Below are 20,770 nucleotides of genomic sequence, written 5' to 3'. Positions count from 1 at the left end.
ATTGGATTTTACTATAAAATAGCCAAGTTTTAAACTTTTAATACACAGGAGCAGCCCCGCGTGCTAGGACGGTTCTGAAGAGAGTGAGGCAGATAATGTGTATCGTTTCGTGTGGCGAACATGTTATGATGAATTTAACAATTTTATTTTCTGATTGGAATGAAAGTTTAGAAGATAGATGATTTCATTTGACGGGATTTGAGAGGGGGTATTTTCTTCAATGAAATCACAGAAAAAGTGAAGGTATTTGATGAGAAATGATTTTGTCAAACTAAAATTACGTAGCTGCCCTCGTCGCTAAAGGAAAAAGTCGTGACTAAAGAGGAAAAAGAAGAGGCTGAGGGGTGGCTGAAGTGTGGACTGCACCGAGTTGCCGAAATCTATGTGAGTTTTAGAGATGTCTTCTCTTCGCTTCACGGCTCTTCTTCCAAAGATTCACTTTTTTCCACGGAGCCTCCATTTTTTTCTCCCACGAAGCTTCAGTTATGAAGAAGAGGCTTTGCTAAACACTGTCATTGCTTTGTAAATTAAGTGAACTTTTGGAGTTTACTTTTACTATCAAATATTGAATTCTTTCATTCAATTTAGCCCTTCTGATCTACAAAATTCAATTTCAGATCAATTACAATCATCTCTTTTCTATTGAATTGAATTCTATTTTACAAAATATTTGTTTCGGTCATAGTATTAATATAATTAATTTACGAAAGGCGACACAGATAATCGACGCCTATAATACAGCTAAAATGTCAAGAGTTGATTTTTCATTGTTTCCCTCAAACCGGGGAAGCCCATTTTCCATGCATGATTCTTTGTTACGCTCTTCATTGCTTCATTGGCAGAATACGCTACATTTACTGTGAATTACAGTGGTAACTTAATGATTCGGAAAAGATTCGGTGGAATCAAAAGTTTGTGATTCAAAAATAATTTGGAAATAATATGGAACAAAATCAGGAAATAAAGTTTCAAACGAGAAAAATTTAGTACTAAGTAACTTGATTCCTCTCTAGCTATTGATTGAAAATTTGATATTTGGTGACTTAAACAAGAGGTGTTAGAGTAATTTTAAATTGCTTAATTGTATTTAATTCTATTTATAAAGTGCTTAATTTTGAGGATTTGATAGCATGATAATTCATTTGATATATTTTACTTTTAAACAAACATTTTTCATCTGGAGTGGTCCCAACGCACATAGGCGGTTGAAAAGAAGCAATCATGAGCATAGTGACATGATACGCGAATAATTCGCGTATAATTCGCGTATAAAACGTTTTTTTGATGTTCCCGAACCGAACTCCGTTCAAAACGGGGAAAAACGTATAATACGTTTTATTCGCGAATAAAACGCGAATCACGTTTTATTCGCGATAAAAATGCGAAAAAAACGGAAATTTTTTTTTTTTTTTTTCCCTGGTGTTTTCTGTTGAATTTTTTTTTTTTGCTTCCCGTAGTGTACCGAATCATTTCCGAATTATACCCGAATTATATCCGAATCACGAATTTTTGAACTCGCCGAACCGAACCCGAACTTTTGATTTGTCACTATGATCATGAGTAGCAATCTTTGTAATATTTGATAAATCAAAAGGTAAAAAGAAACCTGAAACTCTGGAATATGTGAAGACGTTTGTTCAAGCGATGAATAATACAAATAAAATGCAATTAATACAACGAATTTTTAAAATTTGCGAATAATTTGCAAATAAATCATTTAATTCGTTGCTTGATTTGCAAGGTAATCAAATTCGAATAATTCACAAATTTTGTTACTGTTACTATGCTACGAACATGTCAAAATGTTAGATCTAACCTGCTGCACAATTTGCCACATAGAGACAACCGCAGACAATTTATATGGATATTAACGATTGTGTAACCACAAATTTACTATAATGAGACTGACTTTAATAAAATGCAACATTCAGTAAAAAAATTTAAAGTGAGACATATATTTATTCTTTTAATAAAATAACTATTAATTAATAAGAAGCAACTTATAAATTTATTATTAAAGATAGCAAATATTACTCATAAATTTTATATTTGTTTTAACTACAAGAGGACTAAGTCTTTGTCCCCTAAATCCACTTCTGGTGGTCCCTAATAAGTAATAATAATATGTAAACAGTAAAATCAGAAGAAATGAAAGTATGGTCATTTTATGTTTAAAGGTCATGTTTGGTTGTGAAGTAAGAGGTAGAGTAAACATCCTATATATTTCACATTTAAACAGCTAAATGAAGAGTAAAATATGAGTAAGATCAGTGTTTTAAAATGCGGTTTTGTTCATGCATGCGGAAGGCCACTGCATACCGCATATGCGGTATGCGGACGCATATGCGGATTTATATATGCAGGTTTTAAAATGAAAATTCACGTATATATATATTTATATTCATATATTTTAATTTATTTTTACATAATAACATAACCAACAATAATTTTTTGATTTTTTTTAATATAAATTTTAATTAAAATACAATCAAATTATCAAAACCGCATGAAAAAACTGCATGGCCGCATATTTCAGTCCGCATGGCCGCATATTTGGACCGCATGGCCGCATGGAAAAACCGCATGACCGCATATTCGGACCGCATATGCGGCCGCATGGAAAAACCGCATGGGTATTCTGAGCACGGCTGCCGACCGCATATGCGGCCCATGCGGCCGTATTTTAAAACACTGAGTAAGATAGAGTAAGAGGTGACTTATCCAAAGTAAGTTATTCCACTTTTTCAAGTGAATTAACTTATTCCACACTTACTTCATGATTCACTATCATAAGAAGAGACATTTCTCAACATCTTACTCCACCAAATAAATTAATTTAAGTCATAACTCCAACTACCAAACAAGATATAAAATATGATAAATAACATGGAGGAAGCAATTTAATTCTCATTAATTTTACTCCACAACTAAATATGTCCAACAATAAAACAGATCATTTGGTAAATATTTTACAGGTACGGAGAGCCTAGGATGATCACCAATTCACCGAGTGCATATCCTCTGAGATATCTCACCGACGTGTCTGGTGCCTATTCGGGGATAGCACAGGGCCCAATATTATCTGAGCTTTAAAATTCGTGCAACATATGAGATATCTTAGAGGATGTAAATTCCAATTCACTACCGTAAATTAGCCTGGCATCGGATTGCCTGTCCACCGGTGAGCATGATTTTCCTGCAACCGGTGAGATCTACCAATCAATTACAACACGTGTACTTGAATTTACGAGATCAATCGAATCTCCCTTAGATGATTAATTTAGTGACCTACCCTTTGCGTCTCCTCTTCCAAAAAAACACATCACAAAGCATTAAACAAATGGGTCCCCCAAATCCCAATCCTTGTGGAATTCGTATCCTCTACATTAACTCAAAAGGAAATCTTTTGAGTCAATGAATCTCAACAGTTCGATCTATTTTAAAATTCGTGCACACTAGATTTGCACTAATATTGAAAGACTCCAAATGTTATAAACAAGTGGCGGATTGGCTCCGTTTAAAATCAGACGGTTTAGATTTATTAACTCAAAAGATTCCCTTTTGAGTTAATGCAGAGGATAAGCATTCATCCTTGTGGGAATCGTTCTTTGACTTTCCTCTTAGTCTCTTCTCATCTTCTTCCGTTCTTCGTAACCATATTTCATTGTGGCCTACGGGTTTTCTGGTAAACAAAAAAAAAAAAAAAAACCATATTTCATTGTACATGTAAGTACAATTTCTTTCTCATTGTTAAGATGCAAGTAAAAGTAAAAGAATCAGTTTTTGATCAAATAGTAAATATATTTGTTCTATGAAGTGATAGATTTTAAGTTAGAATTTTAAGTTAAAAATTTTAATAGAAAAAATCATTTGTTGTAATAATAGAATTTTAAAAGGAATGTTGATAGTTTGATTTCCAACCTTTCATTAAAATTTGAGAATCAGTTTTGGTTCTAGTAATAGAGGCAATGCTCTCCGTGTGGGAGGTTGCTTTTGAAATTCAAAAGAAACAATAATTTATGGATATTAAATAGTTGGATGACTTGATCTTTAAATTTTTACTTAAAAAAAAAAATTAAGTATGTTCGAGCTTAGCTCCAAAATCTACTAAATTGGCTTCAAATAATAAATTAAAATTGTTGAAATCAATTTACTTTACGAATGATGAATTTACATGTAAATTTTTTAAAATTTTGAATTACTTTTGTATAAAGTCAAGTGGTAAAAAAATGTTAAAAAAATGTTAAAAAAATGAATGCACTAAAATTAATTTATAAATCTTATAATTTTGACCGCTTAACTTTATACTAAAATAATTCAAAAATTTAAAATTTTTGCATATAAATTCATCACTTGTGAAGTAGATAAATTTATCGTTGAAACTAATATAATATATTTTGGAGTTAAGCTAACCAAACACCTTGGTCATCTTAATAACACCATAGTTTTACTTAAATAATTTGAATGCATAGTTTTACTAAAATAATTTGAATGTTTAAATGTGCTTTGCCAACAGGAGAATTCAGGAAGATCCACGAATGTTCGTCGACCACGTGAGCAATATAGGGAGAAATTTTCGGAGGTGCTTCATTTTTTTTATTTTTTGTCAATAAATGTAAGAATAAGGACAAGGAGGTTCTGAGTTCTGACTTTGCGCTAAAGAAAATAAAAAGTAGTAGTCTTTTTTTTTTTCTTTAATTTGGTTGAAGTTTTAAGTTTTAGTGGCTGCAATTCTTGCAATTTTGTTGTTTATTTCCCATTTTGAAGCTTTATTATTGTTATTATTATTATTATTATTATTATTATTATTATTATTATTATTATTATTATTATCATCATCATCGTTGTTGTTATTATTATTATTATGAATATAACGGCATCAAAATATTGAAAAACTTAATAATGATTGGGCAATCTCACCGGCCTCATTAGTGGGCCTAAGGCCCACAACCCACAACCTACAAATGATTAGCCCGTTTTTTTGTTTTCAATTCAAAAGACGAAAGGATCAAATAAAAATGGGAAATAAGAACAGCGAGAAATACATTTCAACAAAAAAATAATTAGAATATGAGAGCATTTTGAGTACATTAAGTTGGCACTGATGACATGCTAACTGAAATACAAGCCACAAACCAGAATACAGTCTACATGTAATTTCTACAAGTACAATAATCAAAAGCTTGGGCAGTATAATTAATACAGGAGCAATCAACCAAGCATCTAGCTAGGTAAATGAACTCGCTTAGTTGAATCTTGATACTATAATGCGGAGTCGGAAATTGCCACCAACTCTCAGCTTGCGTATATATATAAGCAAATTATATATATATTGAGATATACACATGATCACTTGCCAATTGGCTGGATCAACACCTATAGGAGAAACTCCTTTTGATTGATATCTTGCTGCCTAGCTACCATTTTTTTTTCTGACTGGTTTTGTTTCAAAATTTGCACGATTTCGTAAGCAGATTCTTCTCAAGGCCTACACTATTTCTAGCATCGAAAGCCGGAAGCAATAGCTCCTCAAACTTTTCCAAGAATCTCATCCATTCCTTCTCACTCAACATCTTAAATGTTACCATCTTTCGGCTCACATTTTCGAAGCTTCCTTTTGGAAAGCTAAAACTTTTCGATAATTTGGCAGCATCCTTTCTGTCCATCTCCGGCTCCACTTCGCTATCCTCCCAATCTATAATCCTATTGGCTTCATCAGTAGATTTTCCTATGAAAATCAGACATGCGGCACGTCTGCAGAGGACTTCGAGAGCACTCGGTGCATCCCTCACCGGTGTCATCATCTTGCCTATATCTGCGAGACATAGCCCCGCAGAAACCGCCTTCTTCAGGAAAATAGTGCATAATATGAGTATCCTTACCGAAGCTTCTGTGATTTGAGGCAATTCGGATCGCAACAATTCTGCATCCTTATGTGGATCCAAGGAGGCAATGTAGTTCACCTTGGCAGTTGAGAAAGCAAGCAAGGCACATGGCCAGTGGAGCCACTCAAAGTATGGGACTTCAAGCTTTTCTGGAAGGCAAAGCTCGTGGTCAATCGGCACAAGCTCAAAGCTTTTCTTGTTATCAGTGGTGTTGCGTGTCCCCTTCACCAGCATGTTCCCTGTGTGTCGGTCGATATTGTACAGGCGAATATCCAATATGCCTATCCGATGCACTTTCTCTGTCATGAACATTGATGGGCCCATCTCACTTGAGTCTGAATGATTTGGCACAAAACGCTGCAACGAGGCGGTCACAGCATTAGTTTTGTTCATAACTGGGTGTGAGATCTTGATCGTTGTAGTTGGTGGTACACCAGCAAAGCCTTCATGATCTAACAGGTATGCGGCTGCTTCCCGAGCAGCAGATTGGCTATCTGCTGGTTTGATAACTGCGAATTTTTTGTTATTACTATTTACAAGATAGAACAAATGGCTGTGTTCACCTTTTTCGCATATCGGATCGGGCCCGAGGGTTATTGCAACAGCTGTCTCAGCAACTAGCTCATTGATGCCAGCAGATTTGCTGCTCCCAGTTATTTTGACACCTGGCAAAACTCTTTTTGGAAGTTTCGGGCAAGTGGTAAGGCTGGGGTTAGATTTCACATTAGGAATGGTGCCACAGCTCTTTGATTTCGTTAGACTGTCTACCAAACATGGTGTGGATAAGCTTTTTGGGAATTGGGGATGCTTGAGTAGGATTCCAGAGGAGGTGTTATCTGATGAATTTCGGTTCAGTTGAAAATCTTTATCGGAGGAGGAGAGACGGCAGTGGCGGCTGTGCCCTGAAGGAGGCTTGAAGCCATGGTTTTGCTGATTTAAGGCAACAGCCATTAGATGTTAGTTGAAGGAGTATTGCGCGTAGCTGAGTTTTAGTGCAACTACCAACTTTATGGGTTTGGGTTTCAAATGGTGTAATTAATAGATAAATTCTTCTGCCATCATATCTACAAAGTTGAAAAGTAAATTTATAAAAAAAAAATCATGGTTTTGTTGAATAAGGGACAATTAACATATAAATTACAAAATGTTGCTTGTATTTAAAACGCACCTCTTCAATATGTGGTCTAATAATCCTTCTTTAATTTCGTCTAGAGCAAAGATGGTGGCTCAAGAATAAAAATTGGAGAAGGCCCTCAGTAAAAGAATTTACAGAAGGAAACTTGATGCAGAGGATGTCGGCAGAGCCTTCTCGCCGAACACCATATCTTTCGGCTCTACAAAAATTTATTTTTGTAGGGCAAAAGAATGATTATTCAACCAAACCCAACCTCCGCTAAATAACCGTCTCTCTTACTTATAAGAGTTTCTATTTTCTTCTCTCTCAATGACGAACATCCATTCCTAACAGACATTCCACACCATGCCTATTCCTGGACAATTCCTAAATTTGGCCCAATGAAGTTACAAGATTTGTTGGGGAAACACCTAAACATTTTGTACAGATTTACCCTCTTAGATTAACTTTTTTCCTTTTCCTATTTCAAATTATAAAATAGAATATAAAATAGAGAATAGTGTATCATTATTAATAGAATAGAAAATAGTGACTTGTAATTAATAGCAATAGAAAATAGTGCATTCCAATAGCTAATTTTTTTATTATCTTGAAAGTATAAATAGAGACACTTGTAATGAGAAAAATAAGATTGTCAATACAATTTGTTTACTTAAATATCTTCTCTTTTTGTCTTACAAAGATAACATGGTATCAGAGCCGTAAGAATTCTGTGACAAGAAAAACACAAAATCACAATAAAATTCAGCAAAAAGAAAGATGACTCAAGAAGGGAAAATCGAGGCAACAAATTTCTCCAAGCTAACAAACACTTGCAAAAATTACGTGTCATGGGAAAGGGTAGTATCCAGGGCCATGAGTGGTCGACAGATGTTAGAATACATCAATGGAGAAAATAAAAAACCAGAAGCTATAGATTTGGCAAAACTAACCAATGAAGAAAAAAAAAAGTAGCAAAACAGTGGAGAGCCACAAACGATAGAATCATCACCTTACTAATGAACTCAATAGAGCTGGCTGTATCTGACTTCTTTATGATGGCAGAAACAACACATGAGTTGTGGGAAGCTGTAAAAGCCATGTATGCCAGCAAAATAATTTCCAAAATATTTATCAACTTATGTAGAAAATTCAACCGGAAAAACAAGAGTCAAGAAGCAACACTGAGTACCTTATTGCTCTTGAAAAAAAACACAATTAGGTTCAATCCTACTGGTCAATAACAATAGATCTGGCCACACTACAGAAGTAGGTCAAAAATGATGATATTTTTTAATACCATGCGCGACTAAACCCGAGTTATGAAGTAGTAAGATCTCAAATCATGACCACGGTACATTTTCCTTCTTGTTCTCAAATTAAAAGTTTAATTCAATAAGAGGAAAGTAGGAGACTTGTTATGAATGGTTCACATAATTCAAGTCTCGAGGGATACGAGACCTATGGCTTAGCTAAAAAATTCAATTTTAATAAAAAAAATGTCTTTCAAAATCGCCCAAATCAACTAAGAAATGAAAAATATAACTGACCAAGCCATATTTGTGACAAAATTACATACGATTTTAGTTTAGGTTTTGTCTTGTTTTTTCACCTTTATATTTAATTAATTAGTGAATATATTTACTATATATTGCCCGAATTTATGTTTTATTGATGCAGGAACCACGTTTTGAGGCTATTTTATATCATATGAAGCAAGAATTGGGCCGATCGGAGAAATATTCCAACAATGAAAATGTTAGGGGAGAAGTAAAATGGGTTAGTTGGAAATGGGGACATCAAGGCCCCTCAACAGCCATGGTTTTAAAATTGAGCTGATGATCAGCCCATATCCACATAGTGGTGACATGTCTATACAACTAATGTATGGGCCAATGAGATTCGCAAAAGCCCTTGTACAACTGTTCTCGCAAAAGTCAATACCTATGAAACGAGCTTGTATTTTCAACTCAGTTTGTTCCTTGAGGAATTACTTAACACTAAAAGGCTCACTTGTTACAACCGCAATGGCATTGTTGAATGAGCAGAAGTGGCAAGCACCGAATGAATGGTAGAGCATGAAACTTAAATATCATTCTATGTGTTTGGAAATATTTCAATGCGAGAAACTTAAGCTAGTTCAGATATTTAGAGCCAATAGATTGGAAGAGGGTCTGCTTTTGAACAGGACAAATTACAGTTGTTTTTGTCAGAGTTCAGTGGATTGCTGGAAGATCCAATGACTTCAAATATTTTGTAGTTGTAGTAATTAGTTTCAATTTGTTAGAATGAGCATGGTTTATCCAACGTTCTCTTTGTTGCAGTATTAGAATTTGTACATGTCATATTGAGCATGATGGAGGATTATTACAGTTTTTTCATATTAATTTAGTTAGATAAATTCAGTATATATACTATTTAATTAGCAAGGCTAGTTTACTGGTTAAATTGACTGCATGAGAATACCTGTGTACTTTAGGTTTCTGTTCTGTACTTTAAACTATGTTGTATCTCATAACTGATAAGCCAGACCTACATCTGTAGTAGAAGCAGAATATGCAAAATAATAGCACAAATCCATTTTCCAATGCAAATAATAATTTGTAAATGACACATGCAGTAATCCATAATTCATTCAGCGGTCTAACAGAAACAGAGGATTCAGACCCACACTTAGTGGTACCCTTAAAAGCTCAGTAGTTTAAGAGAATAAACATAGCCTGGCACCAGTAAGAATATTTTCAAAGACAATAAGGTAATTTTTTAAGTAGTTCATAAACAAGTACCTAATAGGCTAATACAACATGCCCTTAACATGTTACCAAAAAAAAAGAGCTTCCTATCATCAAGATGCATGGTGAGTATATGGAGTTGCAGCATGAGATTATGCACTGTCAGAATTAGTTATGGAAAAAAATTCAAGAGCTTGTACAATGTTTGTCCCGGTAACGTGTGATTCATTAGTTTTTGTTCCATTGTCTTCCTGCAAATTAATGAAAAAAAAGTTCAGTCAGTGCAATCTGAGTTGTATTGGAGCATTGTAAATAGAAAAATTGTAAAGAAAACGTTATGAATATACTGTAGTGCTTTCTGAATCTCTTTGTTTGCTGGATCCAAACTCAAGCCTTGTAGAAATGCCATGCAAGCGTTTTCATGTTCCTGGAATTGAAAAGATAAAGAAGTTACCAAACATGTAATGCAAAAGTAACTCCAACCTCTTTTTGCTATTGCCACCAGCCACCAACCACCAGTTGGGATACATAATGAAAAACATCTAGCATAACAAACCTTCAGACAACTAAAAGGAGAGCCAAGACGGAGGTAGGATATGGGCTATTTGGGCCGGAGGCAGTAGCAGGTGTATGCATCAATTAAAGCATTGATCCCATGGCACAAGTGCAGCCAGTATAGGTATCTATTTGCATGTATGGTCACATCATTCAGGTCTTCTGACATTGCTTACTTAACCAAATAAAAATAATAAATGAGCATTGTCACATAAAACTGCAAAATGTCAACAGATTATTTTGCACCCTTTTCAACGTAGAAGTATTTCAATGTACCCTCCTCTGTACAAGCATGAGAAGATATCACACAAATTCCTCCTAATTTCAAAAGGTAATGCTCAAACAACCCCCCTCTCCCTCTCATTTCATTTGCATTACATTTCTAAACTCCTTTCAAAGGAATACCAGATACTTTTTTTTTAAGGGTGGGTGTCTGGGGCTGTTCGGCAAGACTTTCTTAAGCTTTCTTAAGACAAGGAGCCTCATTTAACTTAGTCGCTTATTCCTACCGAACACCGGTTCCTTAGCATGGATTAAGATCACCTTCTTTAGTCTCCTTTTCTTCGGATCTTAATCCTCTGTCCGTGTCTTAAGACACCTCTACCTCTTCTTTTAGCTTCTTAAGCTATCACTGACGGATTAAGACAACATCAGTTCCTTAAGCCTCCTTAAGACTTAATCCTAGTGCGGATTAAGAGGTGTTGCCGAACAGTCCCTCTAGGGTCTTGTAAATGGGTTATTTTGCTTCATAAATATAAAGAAGGCATGTTTTATTGTAACCTGGCAAACATCTATGATTTTTATATGCAAATAGAATGACAAATACTGAGCCTATTGAATGTATGCAACACACTTTTCTTGCTTCTTTGGAACAAATGAGAGGAAAATCAGGAGCTGGGTTTCTAGTTAACTCTTTTCTCTAAAACATTGTTTAATAATTAACCACATTCTTCTCTCATTTGTTTATTGCACTGGTAGGGCTCTTTCTGTAATAACAGAGGACAGTATTAAAACTAAGACAGGGGTTTGAAGATATGCCGCAGTTCTTCAGAACTCAACAGTAGCATAACAGTTTGTAATATACAGGTTGATGATCAAGAGATGACCCCTCTCATAGTGTAAAAAGAACCATAATGTAAAATAACCCTATCAGTAAAAATAACCATACTGTACCCAGCTTTTACATAATCCTCAATTCATTTTACATCTACCTGATGCTCAAACCACAGGAAACCCAAAATCTCAATGAAAAACAAATAGCCCATTAGATGACCTCAAATACTTCACCACCAAATGGCAATTATAGTAACAATGATTCTTGAAATGGATAAGCTATTGCTTTTGATGAAATTCATTGATAAATATTATACTCGCAAAATCCCACCAAACTTTGTTTAAAACAGATTTCCAGTACAAGGGAGGAACTTACGTACATAGGTCCAGAGGAAGATTGACACCATATATTCCTTTGCAAAAACACATCGTTTGGTGCCTCAAAAATTCAGTTTAAGTTTCTATCAACGGTAGACATATAATGACCGATATTTTGTTTAGTATAATTTAAGTTTATGTAGTATAACTATTAATTGTAGAATTATTTAGTTTGTAAGTAATTTAACTCTTTGGATATTAATCAATTGTTGAATGATTTAGTTTTTTTAATGTAATTGTAGAATAATGTAGAATAATAGAATTAATGTTAATATTTAATTGGATTTGCATGTCATGGATGTCAATATTTAATTGAATTTGCATGTTAATATTTTTTTGGAGAGAGAACAAGGGTATTTTAAAAAAAAAAATACATGGGACCGAATAGCCAATTCGGTCCCAGCTGAAAAAACACTGGGGGACCGAATTGGCATTTTGGTTCCAAATAAAATTCACATATACACGGATGGTCACACCAAACAGTGTGAAAATGTGTGAAATAACTAGGGACTGAATAGTCAATTCGATCCCAAAAAAAAAATGTGAGACTGAATTGGCTGTTTGATCTTTGTTGTTTTTGTATAAAAAAAATAACCATGTTGGTTTGGTAAGAATCAATTTCTTAATTATGGTTTATAAAAAAAATTCCATTTAAGAAGATAAACGACAAACCCTCTTCCCTTTAAAACGAAATTTCCGTATTATTTTTGTTTTTATTTGAATGTGCGATATCTCTCAGAAACCTTTTTGCTTTTACAGTAGCTCTACACTCGATGCCAAAATGGATAAAAATAAAGCGATCGAGATTTGGACTTCTACAGTGTACACATTACACGCAAACGTACAAATATATCTCTAATTTTCTTTATGCTAAATGTACATATTTATTTATCTGCTGTCATTTTATAATGTAATCATGAGATCTTATCTAATTCGGTCGTTTCAAGACCAATGCGCTTGATATAGATTTTTAGTACGTTTATAAAATTCATGATAGTTTACTAGTTTAGGAGGACCGAACAGTTTAGATATGTGTCATAGTTAGGGATGTTCATTGGGTTCGGTTTAGTGATTTTTGTACCAAACCGAATTAGTTTGGACTAAACGGTTTAGTTTTTTTCGGTTTAATGGTTTGGTTTGGTTTGTTTTTAAAAACCGAATTATAACTTTAGTTCGGTTCGGTTTGACAATTCCAAAACCAAAATAACCGTACTAGCCAAATTTTTATATATTATGAATTTGATCGGACGGCTCCGGTTTATTTCTTAATCAATTGTTTTAAATACTTCGGTTTATTTCTTAAATATTCATAATACCTCGGTTTATTTCTTAATATACTTCGGTTTATTATAAATCAATTACTTTAAATAAAAATTAATATATTTCGGTTTAAACCGAATAAACCGAAATAAAACTTTGGTTTGGTTTGGTTCAGTTGCAATATTAAATCGGTTCAGTTCTATTTTTGAAACCGAATTATAACTTTGGTTTGCCTAGTTCAATTCGGTTTCGACCGAACTGAACCGATTAACACTCCTAATCATAATTATGGCATCATTACATTCATGACAGCTGATGGAAAAACTCAACCCATTACAACTGGTTTTGACAAAAACAATTATTTGACCTTTATAAAGATAAAGAGGAGGTTGATGCCTCATCTTTTTTATACCTCATATTTTATATCTTTATTTTTAAAGTTCAAATTATCAATCCGAACCGTTCAATATAATATTTATACTAAAATATGCATGAAGATGAAAATTTATATTTTTTAAAATTATTTTACTATTTTTTAAGATAGATACAAAATAACTGTTTTTGAACCATTTAAAAAACAGTGATTTTCTACCCATCTTAAAAAATAGTAGAAGTTTTTCAAAAATTATAAAATTTCATTCCTAACCATATTTTAGTATATATATTATGTTGAACGGTTCGGATCGACAATTTGGACTTTGAAGACGAAGATATAAAATATGAGGTATGATGAGTTATGAAAGACATGAGGCATGAAAGACATGAGGCATTGGAACTCCAACCTCCTCGTTGTATTTAAATTTGATATGCAAGTAATGTTTAACAATTTTTGGAAAGGGAAAAACCAATGACTGGCCAGGAATTGAGCCTTCTTTGTAAAGTGGTTGTCACAACAGTATATATATATCTGAAATGTGTCAATACCGTTGAGCTCAAAAATTAGAACTGAATCTTGCAACTGATTATCTCATTGAACAAAAAACAAATGTCTAATTTGGGTAGGCCAAGTTAATCAGTACCAACCCCTATGGTTTTTTTTTTCTCAAGGAGCTCGTGATAATTTGTAAGTTAATTAGTAGGCGAAGCCCAACAAAAATGAATAAGATAATATAGAAGAACATCTTACTGATAGTCAATAACTTACTAATATAATCCACTAATTTAGATATTTAGTACAACCCTTTTCCTTCTAAACTGTGTTTGTTGTTTACATTCCTGCATAACAAATTTCTCAATCCGCTGTCTTCCTTAAATTGATTTTCATTGGTACAAAGCAAATAAAAATTAAGGAAGCACCTCATAATTTCTCCACTCCTTCAATATTTTTGCGAAAAAAAGAACCATAATATGCCGAGAGACTCTCCATCAGAAAAGTCATTTTTCATCAATGCATACACCAATCTCACTGCTTGTTACGAAGAGAGAAATATAGGGTCTGCAATTGGGGAATGGATCTTGCAAGATCTAGCAAGACAGGATTTCACATATGTATACTTTAATTCTCTTAGAAACACAGCAGGACAATCGAACGGCCACAATGACCATGGGCTGGTCGAGATATCGGCATTCTTACCCCATGCTTTACTGTTGCTGGTCATGATCATTGCCATATCTCACATGCTACACTTCTTTCTTCGACGCCTCGGACAATCGCGCTTCGTCAGTCAAATGATCGTAAGAATATAACAATCTCCCCAAGAATAACTATCATTTGACATTATTTTGAATAATACAAGTGGTCATATATATATATATATAGTAGCCAGTGGGTTATATATGTGTTTGTATTTAAATTAGGTATTGGTGATTTTTTTCATTTTGCTTTGGAAAAGGAGAATAAAGCCATTATTGGACAGGGGAATTCCTAAATTAAATAAGCGTTATTTATAGTTTGTATCGTTAAAAAAAATCAGACTTTTAAATTAATTTGAATATTAGAAGAAGAAACTTTTTTCTATTTTTGGCAAAAACACCTATAATTTGCAGCAGCTGGTAATGTTTATGATATACGAGTATACAACTTACTATTACAAGAAAATCACTGTTGTTTCTATTCTGTAATTCTTAGGCTGGTATCCTCATCTACCTATTCTGGAATAAAGGAAGACATGTTGAGAGTACTGACCAGTACATGCTACTTCATCCCAAAAATCGGCGACTGGAGGAAGCCCTTTGCTCTATGGGCGTCTCTTTTAACTTATTCCTTGTGGGACTCAAGATAGATCCTAGTTCAGCATGGCGTGCTGGTAAGAAGCCATTCATCATTGCTGTAACTAGCATAACCATCCCCGTGTTGATAACCTTTTTAGCATACATGTGCATCCACAATCAAATCGGTTATCTGGAGAAAAGTAAGCACGAATTTTTGTTGTTCGTCATAGCTATTATTTGTCATAGCTATACGTTTGTTCAAGCGGAGGTGCTATCTGAGCTAGGGCTTCTCAGCAGTGAAATCGGTCGCCTAGCACTATCGGCATCACTCATACAAGATTTTATACTTTATAGTTCCTTCCCTGTGTGGAACAGCATAACCCAGAGTCAAATTGGCGGGAAGAATATCCTCATGTATTTGCTTTTCTTTGCCATTATGATCTCTTTTATCATCCTCGTAGTTCGTCCATATACACTGTGGATTGTGCGGAACACGCCTTCGCATGCCAATGTCAGGTATATCATAACTCATAAGAAACTAGGTAATCTATATTTAACATTTCTTTGTTTCCGTTTGACACATATATTTATAATTCTGAAGACGTACGTGTGATATGTACGGGGGAACACGGAGTGCAATGATGATCACCCCTAGAAAATTATGATTATGCATAATAGAAGGAAATAGAAAATGTTTAAAGTACTGTAGCTAAGTACTTGCAAGACAAGGACAATATTTTTGTTAAAAAATAACTCAGATCAATATATATATATATATATATATATATATGAGTAAGGCTACCATACATTGCAATACATATGTATTTTTATACATTGGATTATAAATCACCAGATTCAAAGTCCAAATGACCGATCCAAACCATTTATCTCATTCTTTATATTAATATGTGCTTGGAGACCAAATTTTACATTTTTTTGAAATTTTTTACTATTTATTAAGCCACTTTGAAAATCGTTAATCCAACGATGCCTTTTGATTTTATTGTTACCGTTGGATCAGCGATTTTCAAACTGGCTTAATAAATAGTAAAATAATTCCAAAAAAATTAATAAAATTTGGTCTCCAAACACATATCAATATGGAGAACAAGATGGATGGTTTGGATCAGTTATTTGGACTTTAAATCCAGTGATTTATAGTCCAATACACAAAAATGACTATACATTGCAATGTATGGTAGCCTAACTCTATATAGAGAGAGAAAGATGGGTTATGATGCATTGCAATTCATATGCATCCTTGTGCATTGGATCATAAATCACCGATTAAAATTATATGTAACAAGAAACTAGCTTGTGTTAAACTAATAATTATGTTAAGTGTTTAAAAGCACAACATATATGTTAAAAAAATATTAAATTATACGTAGGATGAACACAAGGCGGTCATTTAAAAGATGAACTCCTCTCATAACTCTTAAATTTGACCAGATAGAGTGATCTCAAGGAGTTTATGTGTTTTGATACTTTGTATATGTAAGAAAGGAACTTGATTAAATTTATTCTCTTCTTTAGGCAGGTACACATTACTCTGATCACTATTCTAGTGATCCTGATGGCACTGGCCAGCGACATAATTGGAGCACAGGACATTGCTGGCCCAGTAATCATGGGTTTGGCAATGCCGAGTGGGCCACCTCTCGGAACTGCTATGATCAGGCAGCTTGATTTGGTGGCAACGGAATTGCTCCTTCCGATGTCCTTTATTATTGCCGGGCGTGAAATGGATTGGGCAGCAGTCGGCCAGGAGTTGCGACACGGGCTTTGTCTAGGGATGCTCACGCTAATTTCAAGCATTACCAAGGTTATTACTTTGGTGATTTCAGCTGCTTATTGTGGCTGTCCACTTAAAAACGGAGCACTATTAGGGCTCACCATGAATTTCAAAGGAATTATCGAGACATGGATCTTGATCGAGTTCAGGTCAGGCGGTGTATGTGTGCCTGCTTTTTTGTAACTAATTTTTTTTATATTTCTTCTCTTTTACAAACTATTGTGTTCATGATTTGTTCCTCATCAACAGGCCATAAGCGGAGCGACTTATACATACCTAATCTTACTGATACTTTCTGCGACATCGATATCGTCTTTTTTGGTCTCTAAGTTCTACAAGCCATTGGACAAGGAATTTATTGTCTATCGGAATGTGAGGGACTTAAAGACCCAATCAGAGCTTCGCATAATTACCAGCTTCTTCAATGACAAGCCTATCGCATCTTTACTCGACCTTTTTGAGTGGTTGACCTCGTTTAGGGCAAACCGTTGCACTTGTGTATATGCTCTCCATCTTACAGAACTAAAAGGGCGTTGTGAATCCAACCTCATTGGCCATCACAAAGGGAAGGACCAAATCGATACGACGGAAATGGATCCCATCCACAACCACTTGGTAACTTTTGCACAGGTAATTACATTTAGAATCTGCGAATAAAGTGACTAAATCACCTCCAATTTATTCCTTATATCCTTATGTTTACCGTAGTCTTCAACATGGGGCGGATAGAGAAAAATAAAATGCTACAAGTACTATATATAAAATTAATTCTGATACAAAATTTTTATATGATTGACTCTCATACTTTAAAAGTCTGGCTCTGTCTCTGCTTCCACATGGGGAAGCCAGTTGCTATATATTTAGTGAGCAGGAGGCAATAGGTCATGTATATATGCAGCTACTCTCAGGAAAAAGATTTTTTTAAGTATGATTGACAACATTTATAACTATTATAATGTTAATGATTCTATGTTATCTACTAGATCAATAAAATTATGATTTTTGAAGATAATCAAAACAATTCTCCACTTAATCAATCGTTGTTAAGCAGAAAAAGAAAGATAGGGTCACAGTATTGCCGTTCACCTCTATCGTGCCGCAAGAGAACTTGCACCAGGACATCTGCTCGCTTATTGTTGAGAGGACGGTTGCATTAGCCATCCTCCCTTTCCCAAGAAAGAACTCAATGGCTGATGTAGAAGCTGACGAACGAGAGCGTGGCCTTATCCCGATAGTCCTTGGGCAGGTATATGTTGATTAGTGAAGTTGTTATTCCTTTATATTATATTTTGCATTCTTTAAGTGATGCAACTAGCACGCATTTAAGTAAAACCATTCTTAGATTTATCCATCTTGAATTCTTGATCCATTGGTGTTTTGGACTAATTTTTTTAAGGTTCTATTTGCATTTCTGTTTTAAAAATGCATTAGAATAGGACAGTATCCGCAAAAATAAAAGTGTTTTTTGCTGACAGTATCGTCACAGATATTCCTCTCAGTAATGGTGATACATTCAGAAATAACACATTTCTGTCAGTGTACTCTCCGCAATAGTATTTTTTTACTCTCGCAGATGCTGTCTCATTCTTGTAGTAAGAGTCATCATGATATGCTCTTGAATTTCTAAGTTTAATCGGCATTACGAGCGAATGAAACTAGTGAGTGTGTGAGAAGTTTATAAGAGAATTCAACATTCGAAATTCATTATCTGCTAAAATTTATGAATAATGGAGGAGGTTGGACTCTTCCTTTCTTTTTAAAATGAAATACTTTTAGGGACAACGGAGTATATAATTCAATAGTTTCCGAAAAATAACTCTTGCACTAAACCCAGAAAATCATAACTGCAGGCACAATGCTCTGTAGGCATAATGGTGTACCACAGCTTGACAAGAATCACACAAACTTTGCAAACTCACCAGTCCCACATTGGTGTGCTTTTTACGGGTGGTCCAGATGATCGTGAGGCGGTTGCAATAGCTGGTCACATGGCGTACCACCCATATGTGCACCTTAGCATCTTGCGCTTCCGGATATCGAGCATTATTGAGGGCATAGCAAATAATATGGAGGAGATTCATGTTAGAGAGCAAAAGTTGGATGATGAAGTAATTGGTCAATTGCTAGTGGAGAATGTCGGCAATGATCACCTTGCTATTAGAGAGGTCACTATCGATGATCCGGTGCAGATTATTTTGGCCATACGCTCTTTGGGGGATAACTATGATATGTTGATTGTAGGTCGAAGACAGGCACACTCGTCACCATTAGATAATGAGGCATTGGTTGAATGGATTGAGACACCGGAACTTGGTGTGATCGGTGATTTACTTGCCTCGCCAGACTTCAAAACATCCGCAAACATACTTGTTGTGCAACAGCATGGCTCTAGCTGATTCATGACTCTCTCTCACATAATATTGTATTTATAAATAAAGCATTACTGTTGGATACTTAAACAGTAAGATGTGCTTAATTAGTTAGTAATAAGATGGATGCACAGAAGCAGTCTTCTTAAATATATATGCTGTTTTGGGCTTTACTATATATCTACTATGAAACCTATATATCCATACGACGCTTTGGGGCATCTGTAATTTTAGATTGCAACCTCTTTTTCCAACCCTTAACATCTTTGGCTGAGAAATATGCTTCAACGTTTCTACTCTTGTCAAATATTTTTTTTCCAAATTTCAAATTTTAATATTATGATTCTATTATTATGCAGCTCCGGTTCCTAATTGCAAAAAAAATGGTGATAATAGAATTATCCTCTTCTTATCCATGTCGTAAGAATCTGGGCTTCCGAGGTAAAAAAAACAGAGAAAAAAAGAAGTATATAATATTATTTTATTTTCACAACAAACAAATATCTTTTGAAGTTTGAAGTTTGGAGAAAATGGTTCAACAATTTGTTAGATAAGAAAAGAAAATTACAGAGAAACCTAAGTAGTTGGCACTCCACCAATGTACACATATGGATACATGGAAACAACTCTATTAGCAATCAAATACTATATGTACAATCCTATTTACAATCAATTCTATTTTCTGTTTCCAATTTGCATTTCTTTAATGGTACATTTTATCAGCACAGTTATGTGGTCTGTTGTAATTTAATTCAATTAAAATTAAAATTAGCTCACTATCTCAAATATGAGTTACAAATTTAGATTAGCTCACTATTTTCACTAACTCAAACCTCCATCCAAACACACTCTTAAATATTTCTTCTTAGAGACTTTAATAGTGTGGGAAAAATGGCACGGCGGAGCCAGCTCTATCACGGAACGGCACGGCACGTGTTACTGTTCCGTGCCGTGACCACCCCTTGACATTTTGGTCACGGCACGGCACGGTATGCGAAAGATCCAGTCACGGCACGTAATCACGCGAGTCATGTGTAATTAGGACCGTTAGGTCTTAATCAAATGGTGAATCTTGAAGAAACTAACTTAAATTATGAAAAAATAGTTAAACGTGAGAAACGTGGCAAGTTACGTTCGGACACGGCACCTGAATAGGGTTTGAATCACGGGCAGGGCACGGGCGGGCCGGGCATTCCCGGGGATGGGCACGGGTAGGCACGGGCACGGGCACGGGCACGGGCACGGGCACGGGCACGGCGGGTATACGGGTACCACGGGTCGGGCATCACGGGTTTTTGTTTTCAAAAACCCTGCCCTGCCCGTCTTATACTCGTGCCCGTTGTACCCGCGGGGGGCCGGGCAGTCTGGGTAGGGGGGCGGTCCGGTCCGGTTTTTTTCTTTTTTTCTATTTTTTTCTATTTTTTTTAAAACAGAAATTTAAAAATAGAAATTAAAAAAACAGAAATAAAAAAAGAAGA

General features: G+C 34.9%; 2 protein-coding genes across 2 annotated transcripts; one reads left to right on the top strand and one right to left on the bottom strand.

The window, feature by feature from the left end:
• Positions 1–5,046: 5,046 nt before the first annotated feature.
• LOC144544152 (phosphatidylinositol 4-kinase gamma 1-like) lies at positions 5,047–7,272 on the bottom strand. The gene is made up of 2 exons (XM_078292564.1): positions 7,054–7,272; positions 5,047–6,949 (listed from the first exon to the last, which is right to left on the bottom strand). The coding sequence occupies exon 2, from the start codon at positions 6,834–6,836 to the stop codon at positions 5,448–5,450; it is 1,389 nt and encodes a 462-aa protein (XP_078148690.1). The 5' UTR covers positions 6,837–6,949; positions 7,054–7,272; the 3' UTR covers positions 5,047–5,447.
• Positions 7,273–14,324: 7,052 nt separating this feature from the next.
• Positions 14,325–19,432, top strand: LOC144544135 (cation/H(+) antiporter 15-like). Its single transcript, XM_078292538.1, has 6 exons — positions 14,325–14,651; positions 15,046–15,644; positions 16,665–17,082; positions 17,173–17,553; positions 17,975–18,169; positions 18,774–19,432. Exons 1-6 carry the CDS (start codon positions 14,325–14,327, stop codon positions 19,317–19,319), a joined length of 2,466 nt encoding a protein of 821 aa, XP_078148664.1. The 3' UTR covers positions 19,320–19,432.
• Positions 19,433–20,770: the final 1,338 nt, after the last annotated feature.

The sequence above is a fragment of the Carex rostrata genome, chromosome 26 (genome assembly GCF_964058835.1).
Source record: "Carex rostrata chromosome 26, lpCarRost1.2, whole genome shotgun sequence".
In the NCBI taxonomy this organism is placed as follows: domain Eukaryota; kingdom Viridiplantae; phylum Streptophyta; class Magnoliopsida; order Poales; family Cyperaceae; genus Carex; species Carex rostrata.
Note: the sequence above shows the minus strand (reverse complement) of the source record. Positions and strands in the feature narration are given on the sequence as shown.

Coding starts and splice junctions, on each gene's coding strand:
- LOC144544152 (XM_078292564.1), bottom strand. CDS start 6,836: ATGGCTGTTGCCTTAAATCAGCAAAACCATGGCTTCAAGCCTCCTTCA.
- LOC144544135 (XM_078292538.1), top strand. CDS start 14,325: ATGCCGAGAGACTCTCCATCAGAAAAGTCATTTTTCATCAATGCATAC. Junction 15,645..16,664: donor CCTTCGCATGCCAATGTCAG/GTATATCATAAC, acceptor TCTCTTCTTTAG/GCAGGTACACATTACTCTGA. Junction 17,083..17,172: donor TCGAGTTCAGGTCAGGCGGT/GTATGTGTGCCT, acceptor CCTCATCAACAG/GCCATAAGCGGAGCGACTTA.